Below are 22461 nucleotides of genomic sequence, written 5' to 3'. Positions count from 1 at the left end.
GTAGATACCCCTCGACCACCATTTTACCCATCTAGCATAGTAGCTTAAAGAAACAAATCTAAATCAGTCGGGGTGGTAGGGAGGGTCAAACACAGGACGTTGACTCAGGAGAACAGAGTTTAAGTCTCTTGTGTAAGTAAAAGTCAAGGTTGACTTGTTTGTAAGGTATTTTAACCAAAACCAAGATCTTTTCCTAGACCTAACCAACCCGTGACCAGTTCACAACGTTAACTGTCCAAAACTCATAGCGTGTGAAACGTCTGTCAGCAAGCTTTATTTTAAAAGTCTAAACGAAGCCTCGCATGCACAAAACTGATGCTCGAGGGATACCTAGCGTCATTGTTTGAAGCTTAGAGCCATCGATCATAGTTGCCCTACTTGATGAGTTGGGAATAAGTTTGTTTTTCTGCTCCTTTATGGTAGAAGCTGTATGTGTAGATTTCAGCTTCAGTTTACTGTAAGCCACACTGCTGTGCAACATGAATCTAATAACCTTGAGCATGCTGTCAAGTCTGATGTGTGGAGATTGTATGGTGATTTGTAGGCTACAACAAAAATGAAGACCAAATAGTCATCAGCGTAAAGGCGTCATCCGTCTGTGCTGCTATAGAGGTAAAAAGCTTTTGATTGGTTAGTAGATGCAGGTTGTAGCAATAGTCACATTGTGAGACAGCATTTTGTCTCAGGTTATCTTTGGTCACAAGACCGTGATGGCCATCTTTGAAACTCTCTCACAGTGCGACATAGGACCGAGGTTGTTGAAGCAGGACCAGATATCATCACGTTTACCAACTTTTACTCAGATGCATCTTTTTGTGTTTTGAACTCTTATGCTTAGTGTAAAAGTAGGCATCCACTAGATTGTTTAAACATTTCGTATCTATGGAGGATAAGGCCTGAACAGCCAAGGTAGCAGCTACACAGAGGTTAGCTGTGAGCTAGCCAGCAATATACACAGCAAATGTGTGTTTGCCTACGCCGAGAGCCCCCGTCTCTGACTGATCTCAAAACTTATTAACCTTAGTTCAGTTATTTCCCTCCAGACAACAATCCTATTTCTTTACTTAACTCTGTGTGTTTATGATTACGTTATATCTATGAATAATAGAGCCCTCAGAAAGAAAAGTTCTTCCCTCAAGTTTTAAACTTTAACTCAACTTTACAATCAGTCTGAACACAACTTCAAAATCATGTCAGGTTTATTAATATAGCTCAAAATCACAATTCCTCATGGGGCTTTACAGTCGTAGACAGTACAACACCCTCTATCCTTAGACCCTGAATGTGGACTAACTGATGCTGGAGGCTTTCCTTGGTTATGAATGACTTGTCTTTGGACTCATGCTGATAGTTCTTTATCCTCGAAGCTATACTGCGATTCAGTCAGACGATTACTGACTTTCATCCTGCAGAAGACACTCAATGTGCAGAAGCATTAATAGAATGTAAAATGAAAAGATTACATCATTATGAATATGCAGATTTCCTCCACTTTCTTTGACATCAGTGAGTCAGCACTTCATTTAAAAGTAGCAGAGACTAGCTGCGCACTCAGTAAAAAAATCAGCCAGTTGATTTTTTACGGTATCTTGGTTTCAGATAAACAAGAAGAATCTCCACAACACTCTATTCTCAATGCAGCGAACGCTCTAATCAACTTTCCATCGCGGCGTTTTCTAATTGATTGGCAATCAGTCGCTCGTGACAGACACCTAGAAGACAGGTATTCATCCATTACAGTCAGCGTCGCTCTCATTTCATGGTGGGTGCGTGTTAGACACTGGCTGTTTATAAGTATTATCAAAACACAGACATTTTAATTAGTCACCCTCAGAAACATCTCAGCATCTACAGAGTGAGGGTGAACTCTGTCAGGACCTGTGATTTCAAGGGGGGGCCTGTGTCAGATGTCCTTTCAGAGATAACAGATAACAATTTCATCAACATTCATATCTTTTTTTTTTTTTTTCCCCCAAACCGAGACGGAATGATCAATTTGTTGAAATCTACAATCGAGGATTATCTCTTTATTTTTTTGCTTTAAGGCAGAGAGGATTGCAGTTGTGTGGTGGGCAGCTAAAAAGCAGCGGCATTGCTCTGGAAAACAATGCAATCTTTTCAAAGTATTCATCACCTGATAAAAGCTGCCAAGGTCAGACCTATGGGAGATTGCTCGATCGAAAACATTATTTGTGCACAGGGTTGTTTGCCTGGAGAGCACTTTTAAAGGAGCAAAACTGCTCGGGGACAGCGGTAGAGGCGGTTGAAGTGCAATAATGTGTGATACATTAAACTTTCTTTAAAAATTTGCACCATTATGGGGTGTTTTGATGGTGTAGTGGGCTGAAAAAACATGAAAACAGATTTCTTTTTGCTTTCTTTCTCCTGGTCTTTTGTGTGTCATTAGACCGTTGTACATCATCTTGTTTGTACCATTTATGCTTTCATTAGTTTTGTTAACTAGAAAGCAAAACAGGATTAGATAAATAGCTTTACTTTAACCCAATTCAGACCAAAGATTAAAAGGTGTGTTCAGATAAAGTGAAAGAAAATATTTACCTCACTTTCCTTGCACTAATTTACCCGCTGGAGTGGTTTTTCCTACAATCACCCAATGTACTGACTGTGCAGGTGTCAGCTGGAGCTAATGGGTGCACAGAGCGTGTGTGTGTGTGTGTGTGTGCAGAGTGTGTCGGCGTGACATCTACGACTGATCTCAAAACCCTCTTGTCTCTGTATGTTTGCGAGTTTACAAATGGAGTAGAAAAGCCTTGGCGTAAGTGCCAAGTTTTCGTTTAAGCTGCAACATTTTCGACTCGCAGAGAAACATTACTGCCTCAATTTTCACAGCTGAGAGCGAAGTCACATCTGCTCCACACACACTCATGTCTTTCCACAGTTGTTTGCGATGGTGCCTCTGAAAGTTGCTTCAGCTTTAGTCTGAAAAAAACTTGTTGAGAGTTATGTAACAAAATAGTGATTATCTAATTCTACAAAATGTAAAATCATTAGTGTGATACCACCTTATTACATGGAAGTCAAGTGAAATGGATGGGACACCTGATCTATAAAATTGGCAAACAACCTTAAAAAACAACCTCGATGACTGATATTAGCTAGCTTACAAGCTACTTAGCTTCTAGCACGGCTTGATTTGATATGATTTATACCCCCTACTTTTAAAACAATGATGACAATGCTAAAAAAAAAACAACAACATTAAAGTATCTCTTATCCTGAATCATTTTGTGTGTGTATGTAAATCTATTTATATATAGTATGTTAGATATTAATTATAGTCAGGTGGGAGCGTACGAAGAACACAGGTTCAGGAATGGAAGTAAATTGATTATGATTAATAACTGAGTTGTGGAGAAGAGGAAGGATTAAATAAGTGTATCCTTCTTCCTTCTCCTTTTCGGGCTTGTCAGCGCTTGTTAATGAAATATGCTTTGTGACATGCTTTTCATTTTTATTACTGCTTATTTGTCGAACCAATTTAACTTTTTGTAGTCGGGTCCAAAGTGATTGTTTTGTTTATCTCTGTGTAAGAATTCTGACGGTTGGTTCCAGCTTGTAAAAAGGTTTGTGAGCCACTAGTATAACACATTTGGTATCATGCGGTATCTGTGTTTTGTCAGCGATCAATAGTCTTGGTAGTTGCCAGAGTGTGGGGAGAAAGAAAATGTAAAAATGTCTGAGTTCTACCTGAGAAAACTGTTCCTACATGAAACTGCTCACAATAAGGTCTGGGGATTATCTTGAGTATTCGGGTCAGGACTTCTGGAAAGAGACATTAATGTATCCATTATATTGGAGAGCAGGCAGACATCTCTACGGCTGATATCTCCAACAATCGACAACTCACACCAACACCATCTGGATGGTTTAGTAGCAGGTAAGAGGTCAAATATGTGTTTTTGTTGTGGGGGTGAACTGTCCCTTTAAGGTCAGTCCACGTGTTTTCTTTCATATTTTAATGCTCTGATTTAAAAAAGCACCTCCAGTGAACAGTTAGAGGTAGCGTTGCCTTCCCCCTCTGCCCTCGTTTAACCCGGTTCATTGTATAACGCCTCTAATGTTGGATCAAATTAGACCCACCCTGGTGAGCGACTCCGTCATCATCAGCATAGAAATGCGTTCCCTACTGTTTGTGATCAGCAAAGAAACACAGGAGCTAACAGTGATATGATAAAGGGGGGATTAATTTGTGCTAATTGCTCACCACACGGCTCGTGCTGTGATTGAGAACAGCTACATTAGCCAACAGGAAGAAGACAAACAGCAGTAATGTGCAGTAAGTAGCCCATTATATGCACACGGAGCGACCGAATGGTGAGTAGCAACTGAACAAACGAGAAGTCAGGTTTGCTGCTGCGACTGTAAATGTTAGGCAACAAAAAAGGGGAACGGAGGGAAGTTAATTTCTAAATCATCACAATTATCTCAGCAACCAATGAGATCATGTTGATCACTAATCAAAGATGAGAGATGTAATTTCTAATAATGAAGTTTGGTCCTGTATCAGCTGATGTGTTAATAATAGAACAAGGAATATGTTAGAAATATGATGTATCTATATAATGTATGTATATATTCAGTTAAAAAATGATCTCAAGGTCAGGAAACTACTTTCATGGCTGAAGGTCCAGCCTGTAGGATTTAGTCGCATCTAGCGGTTAGGTTGGAGATTGCAACCAACTGATCACCCCTCGTCTTGCCCTCCGTTAACAAGTCAAAGGGCCGTTTTAAGAGCCGGTGTATAGTTGTCCGTTCTGGGCCACTGTAGAAACAAGGCGGACTCTGTGGAAGAGGTCCTGCTCCCTGTGTAGATATAAAAGGCGTTTTTTTTTCCCAGGTAATTATTCACCAATGAAAACATAATTTTAAATATTTTATTACATTTCTGCGACTAATCCCCACCAATCCACCCCCTGACAAAGACTGTGTGATATGATCAATAGCCCTTGTGAAAGCATAAATGACAAAGATCTAGCAGTTCATTGTAAAATGTGACATAATATATCTTTAAAGTATCAGAAATTGAAACCGTTCCCCATTCCTGACTCACTCTGACTCGTAACTTTCCAATAAAGACAGTAAAGTTGCTGTGGCAGAAGTTTTGAAGAGTTAAAGTGCTTGTTTACCTGCTGCAGACAACCAGAGCCTCAGCACACACGCGGTGACGTACGGCAAAGGAGACAAGCCAAACAGTATGATATCGCCGTGACCTTTGAGTCCCGGTGCTTCCCAGCAGGATTTTTTAGAGCTGTGCTAAAGTTTAAATCGCTTCAAATACTGCAGGCATGTAATGCTTGGCCATATGGGACCTGACAGTTTTTCCACTGCTGCATTCAGTTTAGACCGGAGCATCAGCTGAATGATTAAAATGTAAATGTTGGAGTGAATCATATCGCTACATCCCACTCTGCTGCGTCCTCTGCACAAACAGTTGCGTTCGAGGAATAAAGTGCTGTTTTTTAATTCATTCCACTCCATGAGCTTTACCTGCCGTACAGCAGTCTAGCAAAGGAGATACTTCATGTCCTTCATCATCAGTTTGATGCTTCATTTTGCCACTGTGGTCAGCGGCAGTCTCTCTCCAGATAAACAGCATCTGCTAAATGCCTCGAATGTACATTTAAATATTTGTAATCGCTCGCCCTGCTGTCTGCTCTGCAACCGCAACAGAAATCGAAATGTCGGCTGACAGCGGTGAATCACCAGGAGTGTCTGGGAGAAGAAGAACAATCCACAGGCTGCTGTGAGAAACGCTATTTTGTGACAGAAATATTCCAGTGCTCTGAAATGCAGAAAATTCATTCTGCAGTGTGTTTTTTAGTTGTGTTTGTTAGTGTGTGCTTTGCCTTTGTGTACAAAGAATGGTCATCTTTTTGTAAAGTGGGGGATATCTTGTTCCTTTCAGAGCTGCACTGAGGCCTACCGCCGGAGATTTCACCGATACATGCTAGAAAACTGAAGAGACACAATAGTCGTGGTTTTGTGAGGGCTACACGAACGCAAACAGACCCAGTGTAATGTCAGGGTTGTGTTATTTTCCATAGAAAGTGGATTTTCGATTCGGCAGCGAGTACGGTTTGTAGCTCAGCTGTGGTGTTTGTTGGCAGAGTGTCGTAAGTACAATGCAACTCAAGGCCATCAGCGAGGAGAGGGAGGAACACTCACACTGTGTGACATTCACCTTCACCTGTTATCACTGCACAAAGAGCGTACCGCTCTGCGAGAACACGTTGTCTCTGTGTGTGTTTCAATGAGTTTGTCAGTTTCTGAGATCCTACTTCTGACAGCTGCTGTTTCAATACCAACGTGAGTGCCCCGTCCCTTAAGGTTCAGCGGTGGCAGGAGTTGAAATAAGTTACCGTTGCACAGTAAAAATAACGAGTTAACACCACTTACAAGGTTTTTAGGTCTTTAGGCTGTTGGATATTTTGAAGTCAGCCAATTGTAACACATGTAAATCTCCATGAACACTAACAGCTATCACCACATTAAATGTGCTGCATTAAACAAACTAGATCTTAAATGAGTTAGCACCAAATATCTACACCGTCTACCTGCCAGGTGTAGCTGTGTTACATGACATAACTGAGCTTGTGCAAGAGGTCAGTAGTGAGGTTCCAGAAGTGAAAATCCCATTCATTATTCTGTAAATGTGGTTCATTACGTATTGATTATTTAATAACTGAATAATGCCGTGATTACTTTTTTAGAATTATCACTAAATTTAAGGTATTAAAAATGTCAGTAATAAGCTCCCAAAGCAGACTGATGTCTTCAAACTGCAGCTTCACAGAGACGGTGGTGTTTATGGAGTGTGTGTGTTTCTCTTTAGGTTTGTGTGTCTTTCTGTAAACGCTCATGAAGGCGGTGTTATTGAAGAGTATGCAATTATGTACATGCATGCATTTTGCATTCCCATAGGCACGCCGCCTGCACACCCACCCACACCACAGCTGTATAAACAGATCAGCCCACCATCACACATTAGCTCCATCAGCTGCAGGACTGCAGCGTACATCAGCCAGGCCCCTGATGCATTCTGCTAACCCCATGGAGGGAGGGAGACATTCTGGGTAGCTTGTAATGGTTGCTGTGGTGGGAGGGGGTAATTACGGCGGAGCCTCCGGGCCCTGACAGTCCTCTCTGTGCCCACCTGGGGAGTGCCGTGCCTGGGTAACGGTGTCTCCGAGCCTGCCTGTCAGCGTCTGGTAGGCTCGGCAGACGGGCAGCCAGCCTCCCAGCTAACACAAACCTTTAGCTGCAGATGCCACGCAGTGTGTGGTGCTACTGTGCTGATCACCGGGAGGAGAAGGGATTTGGGGGAGGCAGATGTGCAGAGAATGAAGAACATAGCAACAACACAGAAATAACAAGCAACCGGTTTGTACAAACATGAACATTATGAATGTTTTCTCTTGTTCTCTGTTTCTGTCTTTCGAACACATGAATAAAAGGGTTCATGAAAAGGTTTTCTGTCTAACCCTCTTGAATCCTCCGTTAAGTAGCTTTAAGGCTCGAGTAACAGTTTTTTCCACCCTATCTTCATGTCCATGTCCTCCAAAAACAAGCCTCAGGTTGAGAAATGTCTCTCGTCAAACTACAGTTTACAAAGTCGAGCATTACTCGACATCATGGTTATTATTAGCCATTGTAATAATACTCTAGAGTTGTTGGAGGACATTGATACTTTAACATCTTTCTATATGATTGTTATTGATGTTTGTTCGTGCTTTTGTCTCTCAGTAAACATGCACGCACGTCCTGATCTTTCTCTTCATTTGCCAATATTGTTTATGTTAACGCGTGATCGGACAACATAGCCGCCTACCATCATACCAAGATGCCACTGGCTAATCAGGCGTGAGACGTAGTTAATAAGACAGGCCATTTCAGAGTATCAGGCCATTTGCTCAGTGATGTGTGCAGACAACAGTGCTGCCGTGTGTCGTCCGGTCTTGATTACAGCTCAGTATTCAGGACGTGAGACTGAGCCTACAGGTGCATAATATCGGGCTGGATGCTGTCGTCATTACACACCGCGGCACCTTGTTTGCCACAGCGGAGCCTCTCGGGAGCGTTTTCTGTCTGAGAACAAGAGATCCAGACTGTCGAGGTGTATTCAAATTCTGGGCTTTCATTTTCCTATGCTTCTTTTTCTTTTTTCTGGATGACCTCAACTGTACCTAACAACCCATTTAGCGCCTGGGGAAAATAGGAGAGAGGGTGTGAGCCTTGTATGCCAGCTGTCTGTAGTGTCATGCTGTTTGCCAGAAAGCCCAGCGGGTGTCCAGAGCCTCTGTAAGCAGCAGCAGCAGCCTGCGAGGTCTGCTGAAGTGTAGCTCAGAGAACAATGTGTGCTGTAAGTACAGCAGAGAGGAGGATGCACACCAGGTACGACACGAACACAGATATGCTGAGATAAAGTGACAAACTTTGATAACGAGGAAAACACATTGTCCTTTTTTTTCCCCGGCTGTGCTTAAAGGGAGTATGTGCAGCATTTCAAATAAGTTACATCAACATTTATTTTGCTATTGATTTCTAATAAACCGAACGGGGCCGTTGTTGAGCAGACCATCAGCCTCTAACAGCCTCCTCGCTGCAGTTTAAAATCTTAACTACCCAGATGGATTTAGGAGGGGAAATCAAATGCTGTGGGAAAAACACCATGACGTCACTCCTCTGCTGAAGCAACAAGTGTTCATGCCTCAACAATAAAATAGGTCATTTATCATTTCAGTCCAAAGATGGCCATTCAAGAAAAACAAATGTTTTATGTTCTGCACCCTCCAGGTTTAAGGTTTGGTTTAGTTTCATTGTAAAAAAGTATTTGAACTGTTTTTACACCAAACTTAGTACGAAAAAGTGGGGAAACAGACCGAAAATAGGCGATTGACTCCTTTTCCAATTACCAGTGGATGAGTTTGCCTTTCTGCTTCGACGTCATGAATGCTCCAGAAAATATGAAACAGTAGAAAGCAGCAGATCATACATCTCATCAGACTTCATCCAGAGGACATTAAAACCTTTTTTAAAACGTCTTGACATTGTGAGTGAGACATCTCGCTTCTTTCTCATCTCCGTTGAGAGTTGCACATGCACAGTACTGAAGGATGGAGGCCAGTGACAGTGTTACCATGGTTACTTTATAATATCTTTTACTTCAGTCTCTCTTTAAAACTCTGAAAGCTCTGATTTCACAATGTCCAAGCGATGTTTGAACAGAGATCGCAGGAAAAATATTCATGTCCTTCATTTCAACGCTCATCACAGCAAACACAGGGGCAAACAACAGCGTGTCCACCCAGATTTGATGTTTCTATCACAGTCGATTAGAGCTGGAGCAGGTAAGCATCCAAGACTACTGCAGAGTCGCTTGATGCGGGAATGAAGGCCTGTTGTACCTTTTTCCCATTGAGGACAAAAGCCAGTTGTAAGTGAGCGTTACTGGGGGCACGGGTTACAGTTATGGAAAGGTCGATTTTATTGTTTAAAGTAACATTTCTGGATGGTGGGAGAAAGGATGCAAACCACATTCTTAGAAATCACGTGCTTTGTATGCAAAAACATCCACCACAACCTCTCTGTAGGATTTTACATGCTATAACAAAGTCACGCCTCTTCTGCCTGCTATGGGAGACACTCAACAGACTGCTACCACCTCCAAAGACCAACGGTGTTATCTCAGCTAGCAATACTACTAGCACATTTGCACTGGTGCTTATGTGAGCTATTGATGATATCAATAAATTTCAATAAACTGGTACACCATTCTAGTCCTCTGAGATTCTCCAGTGAAGCTAATAATCGATGAAGGAAGGTCCGTTGCATAAACATTTGGCTTCTTCACCTCTGTCACACCTTGAATTTCTGTTATTTGCTGTTGTATTTATGCACAAATATAACTAAACTAAACTCATTTTAACTAAACATAAAAAAAACACAATTAATCAACTAAATATAAATATTAATTAATTCTGATTTATGTTCAATATTTTCTGATGAAAGGTCAATACTGACTCAGCAAACCTGTTATAAAGCTCTGACTACAGATAATTTAATAGATTATAAAACCACTAATGCTGTTCAATCCTCTACATGTGCATATTTAACAATAGAAGTAGAAGAAATACAGGAAAATGCTTAAAAATGTAAAAATGAAAAAGTAGGTTTACTGTCTTCTACAACCAGGTAGACCACACACACTATGACTGACACCTGGGACATATCCCAGCATGCATCTGGCCCTCAGGGCCCCCGCAGTGAGCTGGTATTACCATATCAAAGGCCATTCGGGCTCCGTGTCTCGGCCAGAGAGAAAAAGAAGAGCCAGCACTTCAACAGCCTCTCGATTCAATTTTTCACATGGAGCCATTTGAATATCTATCGCAGGAGATGCAGATGGATGCATGTGTGCGCACACACACACACGCACACACACACACACGAAGACAGATGCAGGTGAGCACTGTATGCACGTATGTACACAAGCTCACACACGTGCCTTTGTTCTGATCTTCTCTGATTTATTTTCCTCTTTGTGATGAAAATTGAAGGTAGAACAGGGCACGGTGGTGAAAAGACAACCTTGATCCCGTGTGTGTGTGTGTGTGTGTGTGTGTGTGTGTGTCTGCCTCATGAATATTCTCTTTCAAATCCAGCTCTGTTTTCAGGCACCTGGGCAGGCAGCAAACAATAATACTGTGTCATTACGGGCGATGCTATCACTCTGCTCCCCCTCCAACCACAGTTGCCACAGACAGGAATATATTCTCAGTGAAATCATCATGAAAGCCGCTCATTGTGGCTCAGTGGGTAGAGAGCAGGACAACAAACAATGCCTCCACGCTGGGAGGCTCCATTCAACAACGTCTCCTGCAATATTGTGAAATGAGGATGAACTCTGAAAATCCAGATTATCTGTTGTGGATGCGGATTATGTGGAGATTACATTCCTCCGCAGCGCACTGGAGAATGTGACAAAAGCACAAATTGGACGGACTGTTTCTATCTGTTTGCTGCATTAAAAGATTAGCGCACAGTTATGTTTAAACAAGTGAGACAGTTTAAGTTAGGGATGAGATTACAGGCAACTAGAGCAGCTACTGAAGCTGCGGTAAAGATAGAGGCGGTAGCGTAGATTTTAATTAGAACTAGGAACTGAATGCAAAGATGGCGCCAGTTCAGTCCAGTGAGAATTGTTCGCCTGGTGCCAGAAGAGCGTCTAGTGTCCAGGTTTTCTTCTTGGTTTTGTGTTTTCATTGAATATGCACAGTAAAGTTTCTCCTGCTGGCGAAACCGCCATGGATCAAAACATTCATAATAGAAAGAGCCATAACTGACCATGTTTGCAGTTCCAGGTGTCCTGTCAGCAGTTTTACAGACCTCTGTTTTATAATGGTGGTTTATTGAGGAAAATGATTTGTTCTGCAATACCGCAAGTGGCCACTGGGCAAGAATTGTAAGCAAGGCTGAGTAGCACGGCCATATCCAGGTCTTCGTAATATAATCTTGGACAGCAGTGATAGATAAAATGAGAAAAAAAACAACAAGATTTTGTTTTTGTACTTGTGTGTGTATTTATTTGAGAACAAAACTTTGGATTTTAGACATTATTCTTATTTGACACCGACGGTTATAAGTAAGAACTTAGGTTTGTTGGTATAAAGCAAAGATAAGTGACTTGAAGGCAAATATTCATATAATATTTAGAATATCGTCATATTCAGATACAAGCGCTGCCATCCGGGGGTTTATGACCTATACTGCAGCCAGCCACCAGGGGGCGATCGACCACAGAGAAGGTAACGTGTCATCATGAAGAAGGAAGTATGCAACTACTCACGAACGACTGACTGCGACATGAACATTATGTTCTCAGCTGAGCTGTAAGGTTAATTAGCTTAATACCCTTTAGTTAGCTAGCCTCTCGTCCATGAGTAGATGCTTGTGGACACAGTTGGCGGGTGGAGCTCGGCTGAAGGAAAATACTTCCTACATGAAACTGTTCACAATAAGCTCTGTGGCTCATCTTGAGTAACCGGGTCATGAATTTTTGGAAGGGGACGCTGCTCTTGAGTTTTTCAAATTTGGCACCCAAAGCCGAGTGCCATTTAGTTGCATTATTTATTCGAGGGGAGGAAGATATCTCCAAAATTCACGACTGACACCAAAAGCAATCTAGATGGATGAATAGCACTACAGATAGGAGGAAAACATTTTCAAACTGGCTAAATTCATGATGCATTCAGGGCCACATCTGAATCTTGACTCAATCTGAAGCAACAAACCAGTCTGTGTTTAAGTGTATGTGTTTGTGCCTGTATTCTGGGACAGTGAGTGTGTTAAGTAGTGATGGAAAGGACCATCTACTGTTGTTTTTTTCAGTTTGTTTGTTTCATTAGCTCACCCCCTCCTCCTCCCGGCCTCCCTCTATTTGTGAAATCGCTCTTTCAGACAGATTGGAAGCGCCTTGATTTGCGGTGAACAAAACGAGCTGGCCGGGGTGGAGGGGGATTAGTGCCACTCCAGGACAATTATAATCTGGTTGCTGCCACGGCAACCTTATCTCCCACCTCCCTCCCAACACACACACACACACACACTTTCTCTTAATTGGACGCAAGTCTCAGTGTGGAAACAACAGTGCGGCGTTCTTCGTGGCCTCGGTGAGGCCGCGTTCAATCGCGAAGCCACGTGAGGTGACGGCGTTCAGACCGGAGGAAAATATAGACAGCCTAAAGTCATTTAACAAGCAGCAGCGGGTCGTATGAAGCCTTATAAAGAACTTAAATGAAGATGTTTGAGATTTTAATGAAGGCTTGTAATCTATCAAAGCCACGAGGAGTCACTGTGTGAGCAATGAAACTAAAAAAAAACAAGTTTATCTCCTGATTCAACAGGAAAAGCACCGCTGGGCTAGAAACGGACTGTGTATCAGTTAATGCTTTTGGGATACACACTTAGTGGTCACTTTATTAGGTACAGTACAATCTAATGCGATAAACATTAATTAATTTAGCGTATTTTCAGTTTTTGTTGAGTCTGTCAGAAAGGTCTACAGCCCATCCTCGACAGAAAAACAACTACACTGGTCGATTGTTTAATGGTGTTAAGACGAGCGATGTTTACGTTGGTGGTGACCTCTTGTGGGTGTAGTGATTATGATGGAAGCAAAACATGAAAACAGGTGTAGTAGTATAAATCATGAGAAAGATGAAAAGTCCATGCGGGGAGGAGATCGGACGGGATGGATGGATGGGCCGAACCCAGAAGACTGTTGTTTGAGTCGTGTTCATGTACCGTGTGAACCAATATTGATGTAACATAACATAAGGTAACGTAAGGTAGTCTGACACAACATAATATACGCTTTGTATAGGAAAGACGTTGTGTCAAGCTGCTCATAATTGGTGAAAACCATTAAACACAGCGCAGCACAGCTAATACGTTCACAGCGTTACCAACATATCAGAAGGGGATCAGGGTCCCGGTGGGTGTGAGAGAGAGTATTTGATAAATTGCTCCCTCAGATTAGGTGCTCATTCCCTCAACTTACTTAATTAATTTCCTGAAATTAACAGCGTCCTCACCCCATCCACACTTCCAACGGTCGGTTGTATAATATGAGAATGTCCTTGCCTTTGCTGCTTGTGACTGACTTTGGCCGTAACACGTCGGCAGCAGCGTGACACTGTTAAAGCACAACGAAACGGCCTTATCAAGGAGGTCAGGATGGACAAAACGCCCCTTACAAGCATGTGGCGAGCATGCTTTGACACCAGAGACTACAGTTCATGTCTCCTCTCCTTCAACAGGAGGAAACATGTATTAATTTCTTCTAGGGTCAAGGCAGAGAAGGAGGAATGATGATCTTTCACCTGTTTCCTGTTGTCAAATCAACTGCTTTGCTACACTTCAAAAGCATAATTGAATTAATGGATTCTCAAACTAATAAGTGTCTCTCCGACATGTTCTGGTTAACAAACTCACATCTCCCGCTCTGTGAGTATTTAGTATTTCCCCCAGATTTATTCAAGTGTTTCCTTTATTTTGTTAATTGCCTGCACTCAGAGTGAGAAAAGCAGATATTTCCACGGAGCACGTCTTATCAATATGCTAACTGACGCTTCGATGCATTTGCCTCCATGCCACTCTGAAGACCAGAGAAGCAGCGGGGAGAAAAAAAGGTGAATTACTGCCTCAGTTTCTCAGAAACACCATACGTGAGGAATTTGGGAGTGCGGTCACGAATCATGACTGACCCACGAAGAATGAACAGCGGGAGATGTGCTGATTCACTCAGAGACAATCGGGCAGGACATGACGGCTGCTGAAGGACGACACTCGGGCTCCTGCACTGACTGAACCTGTGAGACTTTTTGGTTTCTCAACCTTATCCAGATCATACGTAAGGATGAAATATGCCTGTCGACGGCATTTACTTTCATATCTTCACGCTCAAAGGTGAAAAACAAAAGTCTACAGCTTAATCTAAATTTAGTTGAGACGACATGCACGGACACTTCTCAGTACAGCTTCTGTTATTGTTGACCGATGGGAATCAAAAGCTGGAAGCGTTTGAACTGGTTCCAACTGTCCGATCAAATAAAATCAATTTTATTTATATAGCCCCAAAATCACAATCACGCTGCCTCAGTGGGCTTTTCATCCTCTGTCCTGAGACCCTCGATTCAAGTGAGGAAAAACTTGCCATATTGAGAAAAAAAAAAAGCCATCCGGTCCATCAGAACCGTATGCCTCCGAGCCTCTCTGAGCAATTGCCACATCAGTGTCGGCATATTTTTGTTGCGCATTGCAAAACGATGACGTTCAACTCCTGAAAGCTTGCAACGAGAAGGAGTCATGGGCCGGTCCAGGGCGTGGCTTCATTTCCCAAAGGACGATGAGGACCGTGCGAGTTGTAACGTCTGTAAAAATGATCATTTTAAGTCAGGGTGGAAACACCAGGAACATGCTGAGACATCTTTCTACGCAACATGAGTTTAAATCCGAGGAATGCCTTGTACTGTATCTGACAGCAGCAGATCTTAAATGTACTTTATTTGTGACAAACGATTAGATTATCGACATAATTGTGTCTCAACAGTTGTGGCCATCTAAGGCTGCCATGATGTCCGTTTTTATGTCTCTCATTATTCTACAATGTACTCTCAGGCAGGTAAATCAACATAAGTGCAAATGTCAGATTAATAAAGAGACTGAAATAAAGTCAATAGACGAAGACAATTACTGCCCACTTGTTTAAATCAAGACAAATACAATGAAATGTGGTTTGTGGGCACTTAAAACCTGTTTGAATGGACCTCTCATATATTCAAAAACACATTAGACAAATTATTCTCCTTATTAAACCTTTCCATAGTTGCAGAAAGGATCATTTTAAACTACTCTTATCTGTGTTTAAGTTGACACTGCACTTCACATGCGGGACTGTCAGGTGCATAAACTCCTACAGACTCACAATAATTTATGTTGTGTTTTACTGTTTTGTCTTTATTGGTTTTATTGCACGCAATCTTTCCCCATTACCTTTGCCGCTGCAGCAACTTAATTTCCCCACGGGGATCAATAAGCTTTCATGTTATCTTCGTTTCAAATACACGCAGGCATCAATGAGAAAATGAGAATTCACAGCTCCGCCTGCAGAATGAAAACCCCGCGCTCCGACCTGCAGGCCACTTCAACATTTCCTCGCAGACTCGGCGAGGAAACAAATCGTCTCCTCTGCACTCTTGAGAAACTAACTTTTCTGTTTTTGCATTTTTAACCTGTCAGCTGTGATGTAGTATGCTAATATTCTTATTTCACAGTGTATGATAAAACTATAATAAACACCGCATGGGCTGATGATGAATGTTTTGTTGCAGGTTGTGAGTCGCCGACTTGTTTTTGCTATCCCTCTCTCTGGCAGCCTGTGATGGAGGGATTTTCTCTGCCTCTCTCCCTCTCTCGTTCTTACAACAGAGCTTCGATTGGCCATAATTGGCTCCTGTTTGCAGCGAGGTATTGATCACCTCGATAGACCCTCCATTCCACCCTTCCTCCTCCAGACTCACAACTTCTCTCTCTCTCTCTCTCTCTCTCTCTCCTTACTTCCCTCCTCCCCCTTTCCTCCAGCCGATTCTCTCTCAGGCCTCGCTGCTGCCACTTTGATAAGCATGGTGAATGGCGTGCCGTCATCGGTGCAGACTAACTCTTGAATCAATAGGCGAGTGCAGACGCTCAGCAGTCTATTTCCCGCAGAGATGGTGGAGAATAGCAATGCTACCAGATGAAAACCAAGAGGGAGAGAGGCTGAGAGAGGTGGCAGGGATGGAGTGGACACCAAACGTCAGAAATGTTTTTCAGATGTTTTTCTTGAGATCCTGCTTACGTTTTCTGTTTCGTTACCTTGTTAGTCATTGATTTGAAGTACAATTATAAAGGATGTGCTCCGCACAGTGAGTGACAGACGTGAAGACAGGCGGAGAGGAACGGTACTTCAGGATGAGCTGAAACACCGCGTGAGCCAGACCTCATCACCCAACATAAATGTTGGACCTATGCGATGATACAGTGGCAGTAGATGCCCATGGTTGAGGTAGTCCACATACTTTTGGCCCTTTAGTGTCGGATGTTTTGATCCTACTTGATTGAACTCTCATATCATGATTTGTTTCTAATCATCCAACCTTTTGATTTAAAGTTAAAGTGAAAAGTGAACTGATGTACTCACATCAGCGACTCCGGCCTCCAGGATGCTGACCTTGGCTTCCTTCTCCAGAGCTGCTTTCTGCTTAACTACAGTAAGAAAATGACACAGACAAAAAAAAAAGCAATCATTAGTGAACTGAAAAGCACCAAGAGGTTTTCACAGGACTTATAATATAGAATATTTTCCCAGTAGAAACACCCCCAACATGAAAAACACCCCATTAGTTAGTATTGAAACTAATCAATAAGGCTGAAAATAATCTTCTCAAACCAAATAGACAAACAAATAAGTAGTAGATAATAAAAACAACAGAAAATCTACATTACAGTACTCTCCAGTACTCCAAACAGTTTAAACCGGTTAAAGCTTAAAATCTGATTAATCTCTAGTGTCCTCAATAATGTGCAGTATGCATCCATGTGTGTACAGACGCTACCATTAATCAATAGCACGAATTCCACCAAACCAGCTTTTAAACTCTGCACTCGACTGATTCACAGAAAATCGATGCTTCCTCCTTCCCCCTGAGCTTTAAACACACACAACGTATATACAGCAGAACCAGAACACCATCGATCGAACGCCTCAGAAATGCAGTTTGGTTCAACCAGAGAAACTTACAGACGACTGTAGACATCCTGAATCTGAATTGTTCTGCCATCATTGTATTGAGACACATATCACATTTCATTACATCTTTTGATTGGAGAGCTGCAGAGCACAAACAGAAAATAAAAAAAATGTATCCGACAGTGCTTTACTGCCTTCACTGAGCACAACCAACTTAATACTCTAAAGGCCGCAAGACAAAACAGTTTAAAGTTATGAAAGTCTGATGCGACTACTGCCGGTGTGTCTAGATCCTACTGACAACAGATGAACACAACACTCAGTGGGTATAATCACTCAGGGCGTGTAGGTATGAGAGTTGGTTACATTAATATCTGACATGGCAGATGATCGGAAGATTAACTCCCCCAGCTCATCATAGTTTTTAATTATCAATGGAAATGTCTTGACAACTGCTGGACTGACTGCTATGAAATCCGGTACAAACTTATGTTCTCCACATGAATTATTATAACTTTGACTGTGCAAGCAGCTTATTACTACCCATATTAATGCTTTTGAATTACCATGGCTACCTCGAGTAGCCATGGTAGATATTACAGCAGCAAAGGAGGAAGTAAAGGCTGATTTATAGTTGCACATAGGCTCTACACAGAGTCTGTGCAAGTGGTCAACGCTGTTGTGTGCACTTATACATGTGAGCTGTTGTTTGAGCTGCATTGCTGGCAGTGGTGAGCAGACTGCCAGCTGTACTTTCCCCAGTAAACACACTGACCTCTTCAGTTCACAGCTGTGTCTCTGAGCTGACTACACTCAACGATGAGTTGTTTTAACTGAGTCAGGTAGTTAACTGACTGTCATATACAAAACACAAGTTAAGTGACGTAAGTAATGTACTGCTTGTAATCCAAACTACAATGTTTTCTTAAACCTAACCATGTATATAACCTATATATACATATATATATATATATATATATATATATATATACAGTTGTTTGTGTGTCAGTCGTCAGTATGAAGATGTGTGGTGATGAACACGTGTCTGAGCAAACACCTGTGAAAACATTTTCATCCGCCTCAGCTTTGTGTTTAGTTCTAATTGCTAATTGTTAGCATGTTGACACGCTAGGTGACCATGGAAAACATTACCTGCTAAAGCAAGCTACCAGCATGTTAGCATCGTCACTGTGGCGTGTTTCCACTAACAATCAGTAAGAAGAATAATACTATTTAAGAGTCTACAGCCTCAGCAGCAGCTCAGCCTGAGAGCTGCTTGTGTGGCTGTAAACTCTTAAGTCTTGTTGATTTATGACTTTATGTGTAGAAAGGATTTTTGCTCTAGTAACTGCAATAACGGCTCCATAATGGTGTTTGAATTACTCTTTCTTCTTTGTCCCTGTTCACTACAATATTAGTCTGCTCTCCATCCACTAAACTGCCACTGTTCTTCTAGCAGCTGAGGTCATCATGTGAGCCAAGTTATCAATCACATGTCATATCTTCGGTCACGACGCTGTGAGCGGGTTAAAATCATACTGTAACATTCATGAATGGTCATATTGGCACTTGAGTGAGACATTCATGAGGCTCTGGTGAAAGTTCAACAAAGAATATCTTCTCTCTCACGTTGTCCTGTATTTCTGCTCCTCTTTCCCTCTCTCATTTTTCTAAATTCACCACACTCCAACTATCCTTTAACCTGAGGTCGGTGCCAAAACTCACAATGAATTTTAGATTGAAGCAAACAGGTGGTGAAGGTGGTGATGCCACCGGGGTTATCATGTGAGCACTTCCCAGACATGAAAGCTCGCTGAATTAGGCCAACAACACCTCCGCAGGGCTCCGCGATAAATTCTGCCGTTCCAGAAGCAAATGAGCTATTACTGTAGCATATCTTCACTTTATGAAATATGAATTTTAAACCTGACCTGCCGCCAGGCAAATATTACAGCAAATTTCCACACAAATAGAATTAAACGCTGCACAGAGCTCTCTTTTATCATCACCTTAAACGGAAACAAATGGAGGGCTGCAATTGAAATACACAGCGGAGCGCATATTAAAGCAAGAACAAAATGTTCTGGAAAAAAAAACAGAAAGGATACATAATTACATTCACTTTACTTTGCATCTGAATACACCTGTGTGGAGAATGAGAGCGAGTCTCCTTTTGTTGACACACCAGGCAGATGAAGGATATGCAAATTGCGAGCCTTGACTCGTCCAAATTCACCCACAGCTTTTATAATCAGTCTTTCAATCTGTCAGAACATAATTCACACGTGTTGCCAAGCGTTATGTAACCACAGACTTACTTGACCTCAAACACCTGTGTCTAAATGAGTAGCTCTTTACAACGCACAAGTCCAGCCGTCGGAGTAAAATGTTGGGAGCTTACGTTTCACGTTATCACTTTCATATCAGGAGATGGAGGGGATGGTGGCGGTGCTACAGAGATGGCTGCCAAAGCCAGAGGCAACTGTTCCTGACAACATTTTTAAGTTTGAAATCTCTGAATCTTTCAAATCAGGAGGGACTTTATTCTGAGTGAACGATAATGAGAGCATCTAAAAGTCATCGGCGGTTCGACTCCATCATGATGGCGTCGTATTTGAAGAGTTAAGCTGTGTATAGCTGTAGTAAAGGAAACACCCAGATTGAGTGTTGACACCGGTGGTGCCGGTGATGGATGAAGAAAATGGCCGATAATCTGATGAGATGGGAACTCGATTCTGGCGAGCCAACCTGGGCACTGGATATGAAGTACTGGAGGCGAACAGGGTGGAGGAGGGTTGCACGATTTGCACCGAGATGACAGCTGACGGCAGCAGAGAGGAGAACAAACTGGCTGATAGAAATTGTGGCAAAAATCTAGTTAGTTAAATGAAGAAGGAAAAAGAGAAACAACACCCGTAGTCAGCTGATTAGAAGGTAGCAGAGGGAGAAAGAGGTAAATAAAAAGAAAGATAGTCCTCCTGATGAACAAACCCTTCAAGCTTCATTTTGATACGAGATGTGGGACATTTCCAGCCGTATTTTAAGCCTAAACATCATCTCTTCCTAACCCTAACCAACTGGTTTCCGTGCCTAAACCTAACTAGACCATCATAATTGAAAATTGCATATCTGCGGTTTGCAGAAACAAACATGGTCAACATTCACTCTTGCAGGTGGACTGACAGACATTAAGTTTGTGCATGTTTTGGTTACTGTGTGGTAACTTAAAGTATGTTCCATGACGGCAGGTGAAAAATAGACTCATCTATACTGTATTAAAGCCACAGCGAACTGTTACTGTTTCTTATAGAGACTTGGCTGACTGGTCGGCGTCCAGGCCCCAGACGGAGACGTATGAACGCCGTGTCTGCGATAGCCAAGTGGGCCGACATGTCTTAATAATGCTGTCAGCAGGTAGCGACTGCAGCCTCAGCTCCCTTCAGCGAGAGCGAGAAGCTGAAGTGGCTGAATTGGTTTGTCAGCGTCGCCTCTTCTTCTGTTCACTGAGGAGCATCTGAAGAGGCTTCTGGTTCAGCAGAACATGTTTCTGATGGAGACGTCGGTTGTTTCTTCGGATGTGGACAAAAGTACAACTGCTGATTTGCTTTTGGAGGATGTATTAATGAATTCACTTTAACTCACAGTAACAAGACTTCACTTGTTTTTAAAAGCTGCAGACTGCTGTTAGCTGAACCTTGTCCGGGTCTAAAAAGAAGACATGGGGGTACTTTTGTTTGAATAAGAAGATAAAAGTGCTGATTTTCAGACATTCATAGAGCTGCACTGGGTTGTTCACGTGAAATAGTTTTGCCAAGAATTAAGAAAATGAGCTTGTAGGAGAAGTTCAACACCCCTCGGGCTCCTTTCTCACCTCTGCACAGCTAGCCAATCATGTCGTGAAGTGAGTGTGAATCTCGGATCTCACAGTAAACGGTCAGACACAGACCCTCCTAATCTGATGTCGTAAAAGGTGTTGAAGGGGGTTTCCCAAGCTATTTTTTTTGCAGTATGTCAGCCTGGACTCTAGACTGCAGTCAGTCAGCTGCTAAGACTTTCAGATTTTCTAGCAAGGCGGCAAATAATGTAATGGAGAAAAAAACACACGACTGGATTAAACTTCATCCGGCATTATATCTGATCCACCAGGCAAACGACCGCAACCACCATTTCTTAAAGAACTGATGAAGACAGTTTTTAGATGATGTCATGCTGCTGGTTAAAAAGTGTAGACTTGTCTGTTTTTTTCCCCGAGATACGACATCTCGATCTGATAAGTTTCATTTTGGGAGCGATAGGGAAGAAAGGGTTGAGGAGTGGTTTGTTTTGCAGCCTCTGGAGCCCCAAGCTGTGGCCTGTGGCAGTAAATAATATATTATTGCAGCTTTAGCTTGCTTTCATTTTACAGATTGAATCTGTTTTATTTGTTCCTGTCCGTCTTTTTGTTAGTTCCACTTCTTTTTCAAACTGCAGATATTGTCACTTACTCTAAAGTAAAGTTGTAGTTTTGCCAATGCATTGAATCTCCCGAAAACGTTTTAAAGGATTAATTAAGTTCAAATGAAACGAGCAGAGATGGTGAACAGCCGGCAACTTCGGGACTAAACTCAGTGGAACAAGGAAAGACTCTGTTGCCTAAAGTGCCTTTGGTAATTGGTGAGGCAAAACCTATTTGACTTGCATCTGCAGGAAAGCCTAATTGACAGGCTCACACACACACACAGGAGCACCTACACACACACACACACACACACACACACACACAGACACACACATTTAATTCCTGATACAGAATCAGAGTAAAAAGCCTGATATACACAAACACAAACAAACATGAAAGCTCTCGACATGATTTTCGTTGGGTGGGAATCAGAAAACTCCGCAGCCACACAGGCGTCCGTCTGCTTCCCCCAGAGTGAATTGCCACGCGGCCAGCGAGCGTGACTACATCACAGACGCCGAGCTCCCTCTAATTAGCGAACACGTCTTTGGACCTCCCAACACCGCGGTGCTGCGGCCTCTTCAAAATGTAGCCAAGAGCCGTCTGGACCATCCATTGCTCTCCTCTCCTGCAGACTACAAATGAGTCCAAGTCGGATGAGAGCACTGCTCGTGAACAGGCGAGCCGAGGTGCCTCATTTGTACCCCAGCGAGCC

At 42.4% G+C, this 22461-nt stretch overlaps 1 protein-coding gene across 1 annotated transcript in view; it reads right to left on the bottom strand.

The window, feature by feature from the left end:
• The window catches only part of LOC311266736 (receptor-type tyrosine-protein phosphatase N2-like), a 205473-nt gene that overhangs the window by 85411 nt on the left and 97601 nt on the right, over positions 1-22461 (bottom strand). Inside the window, exon 12 of the mRNA XM_084369258.1 lies at positions 16760-16824. Within this exon, the coding sequence (XP_084225384.1) occupies positions 16760-16824 (65 nt within the window). The remainder of the gene's footprint in view (positions 1-16759; positions 16825-22461) is intronic.

This window comes from Pagrus pagrus (assembly GCF_965226575.1).
Source record: "Pagrus pagrus genome assembly, chromosome: 12".
Lineage (NCBI taxonomy): Eukaryota > Metazoa > Chordata > Actinopteri > Spariformes > Sparidae > Pagrus > Pagrus pagrus.
This window is presented reverse-complemented; position numbering and strand designations above follow the sequence as displayed.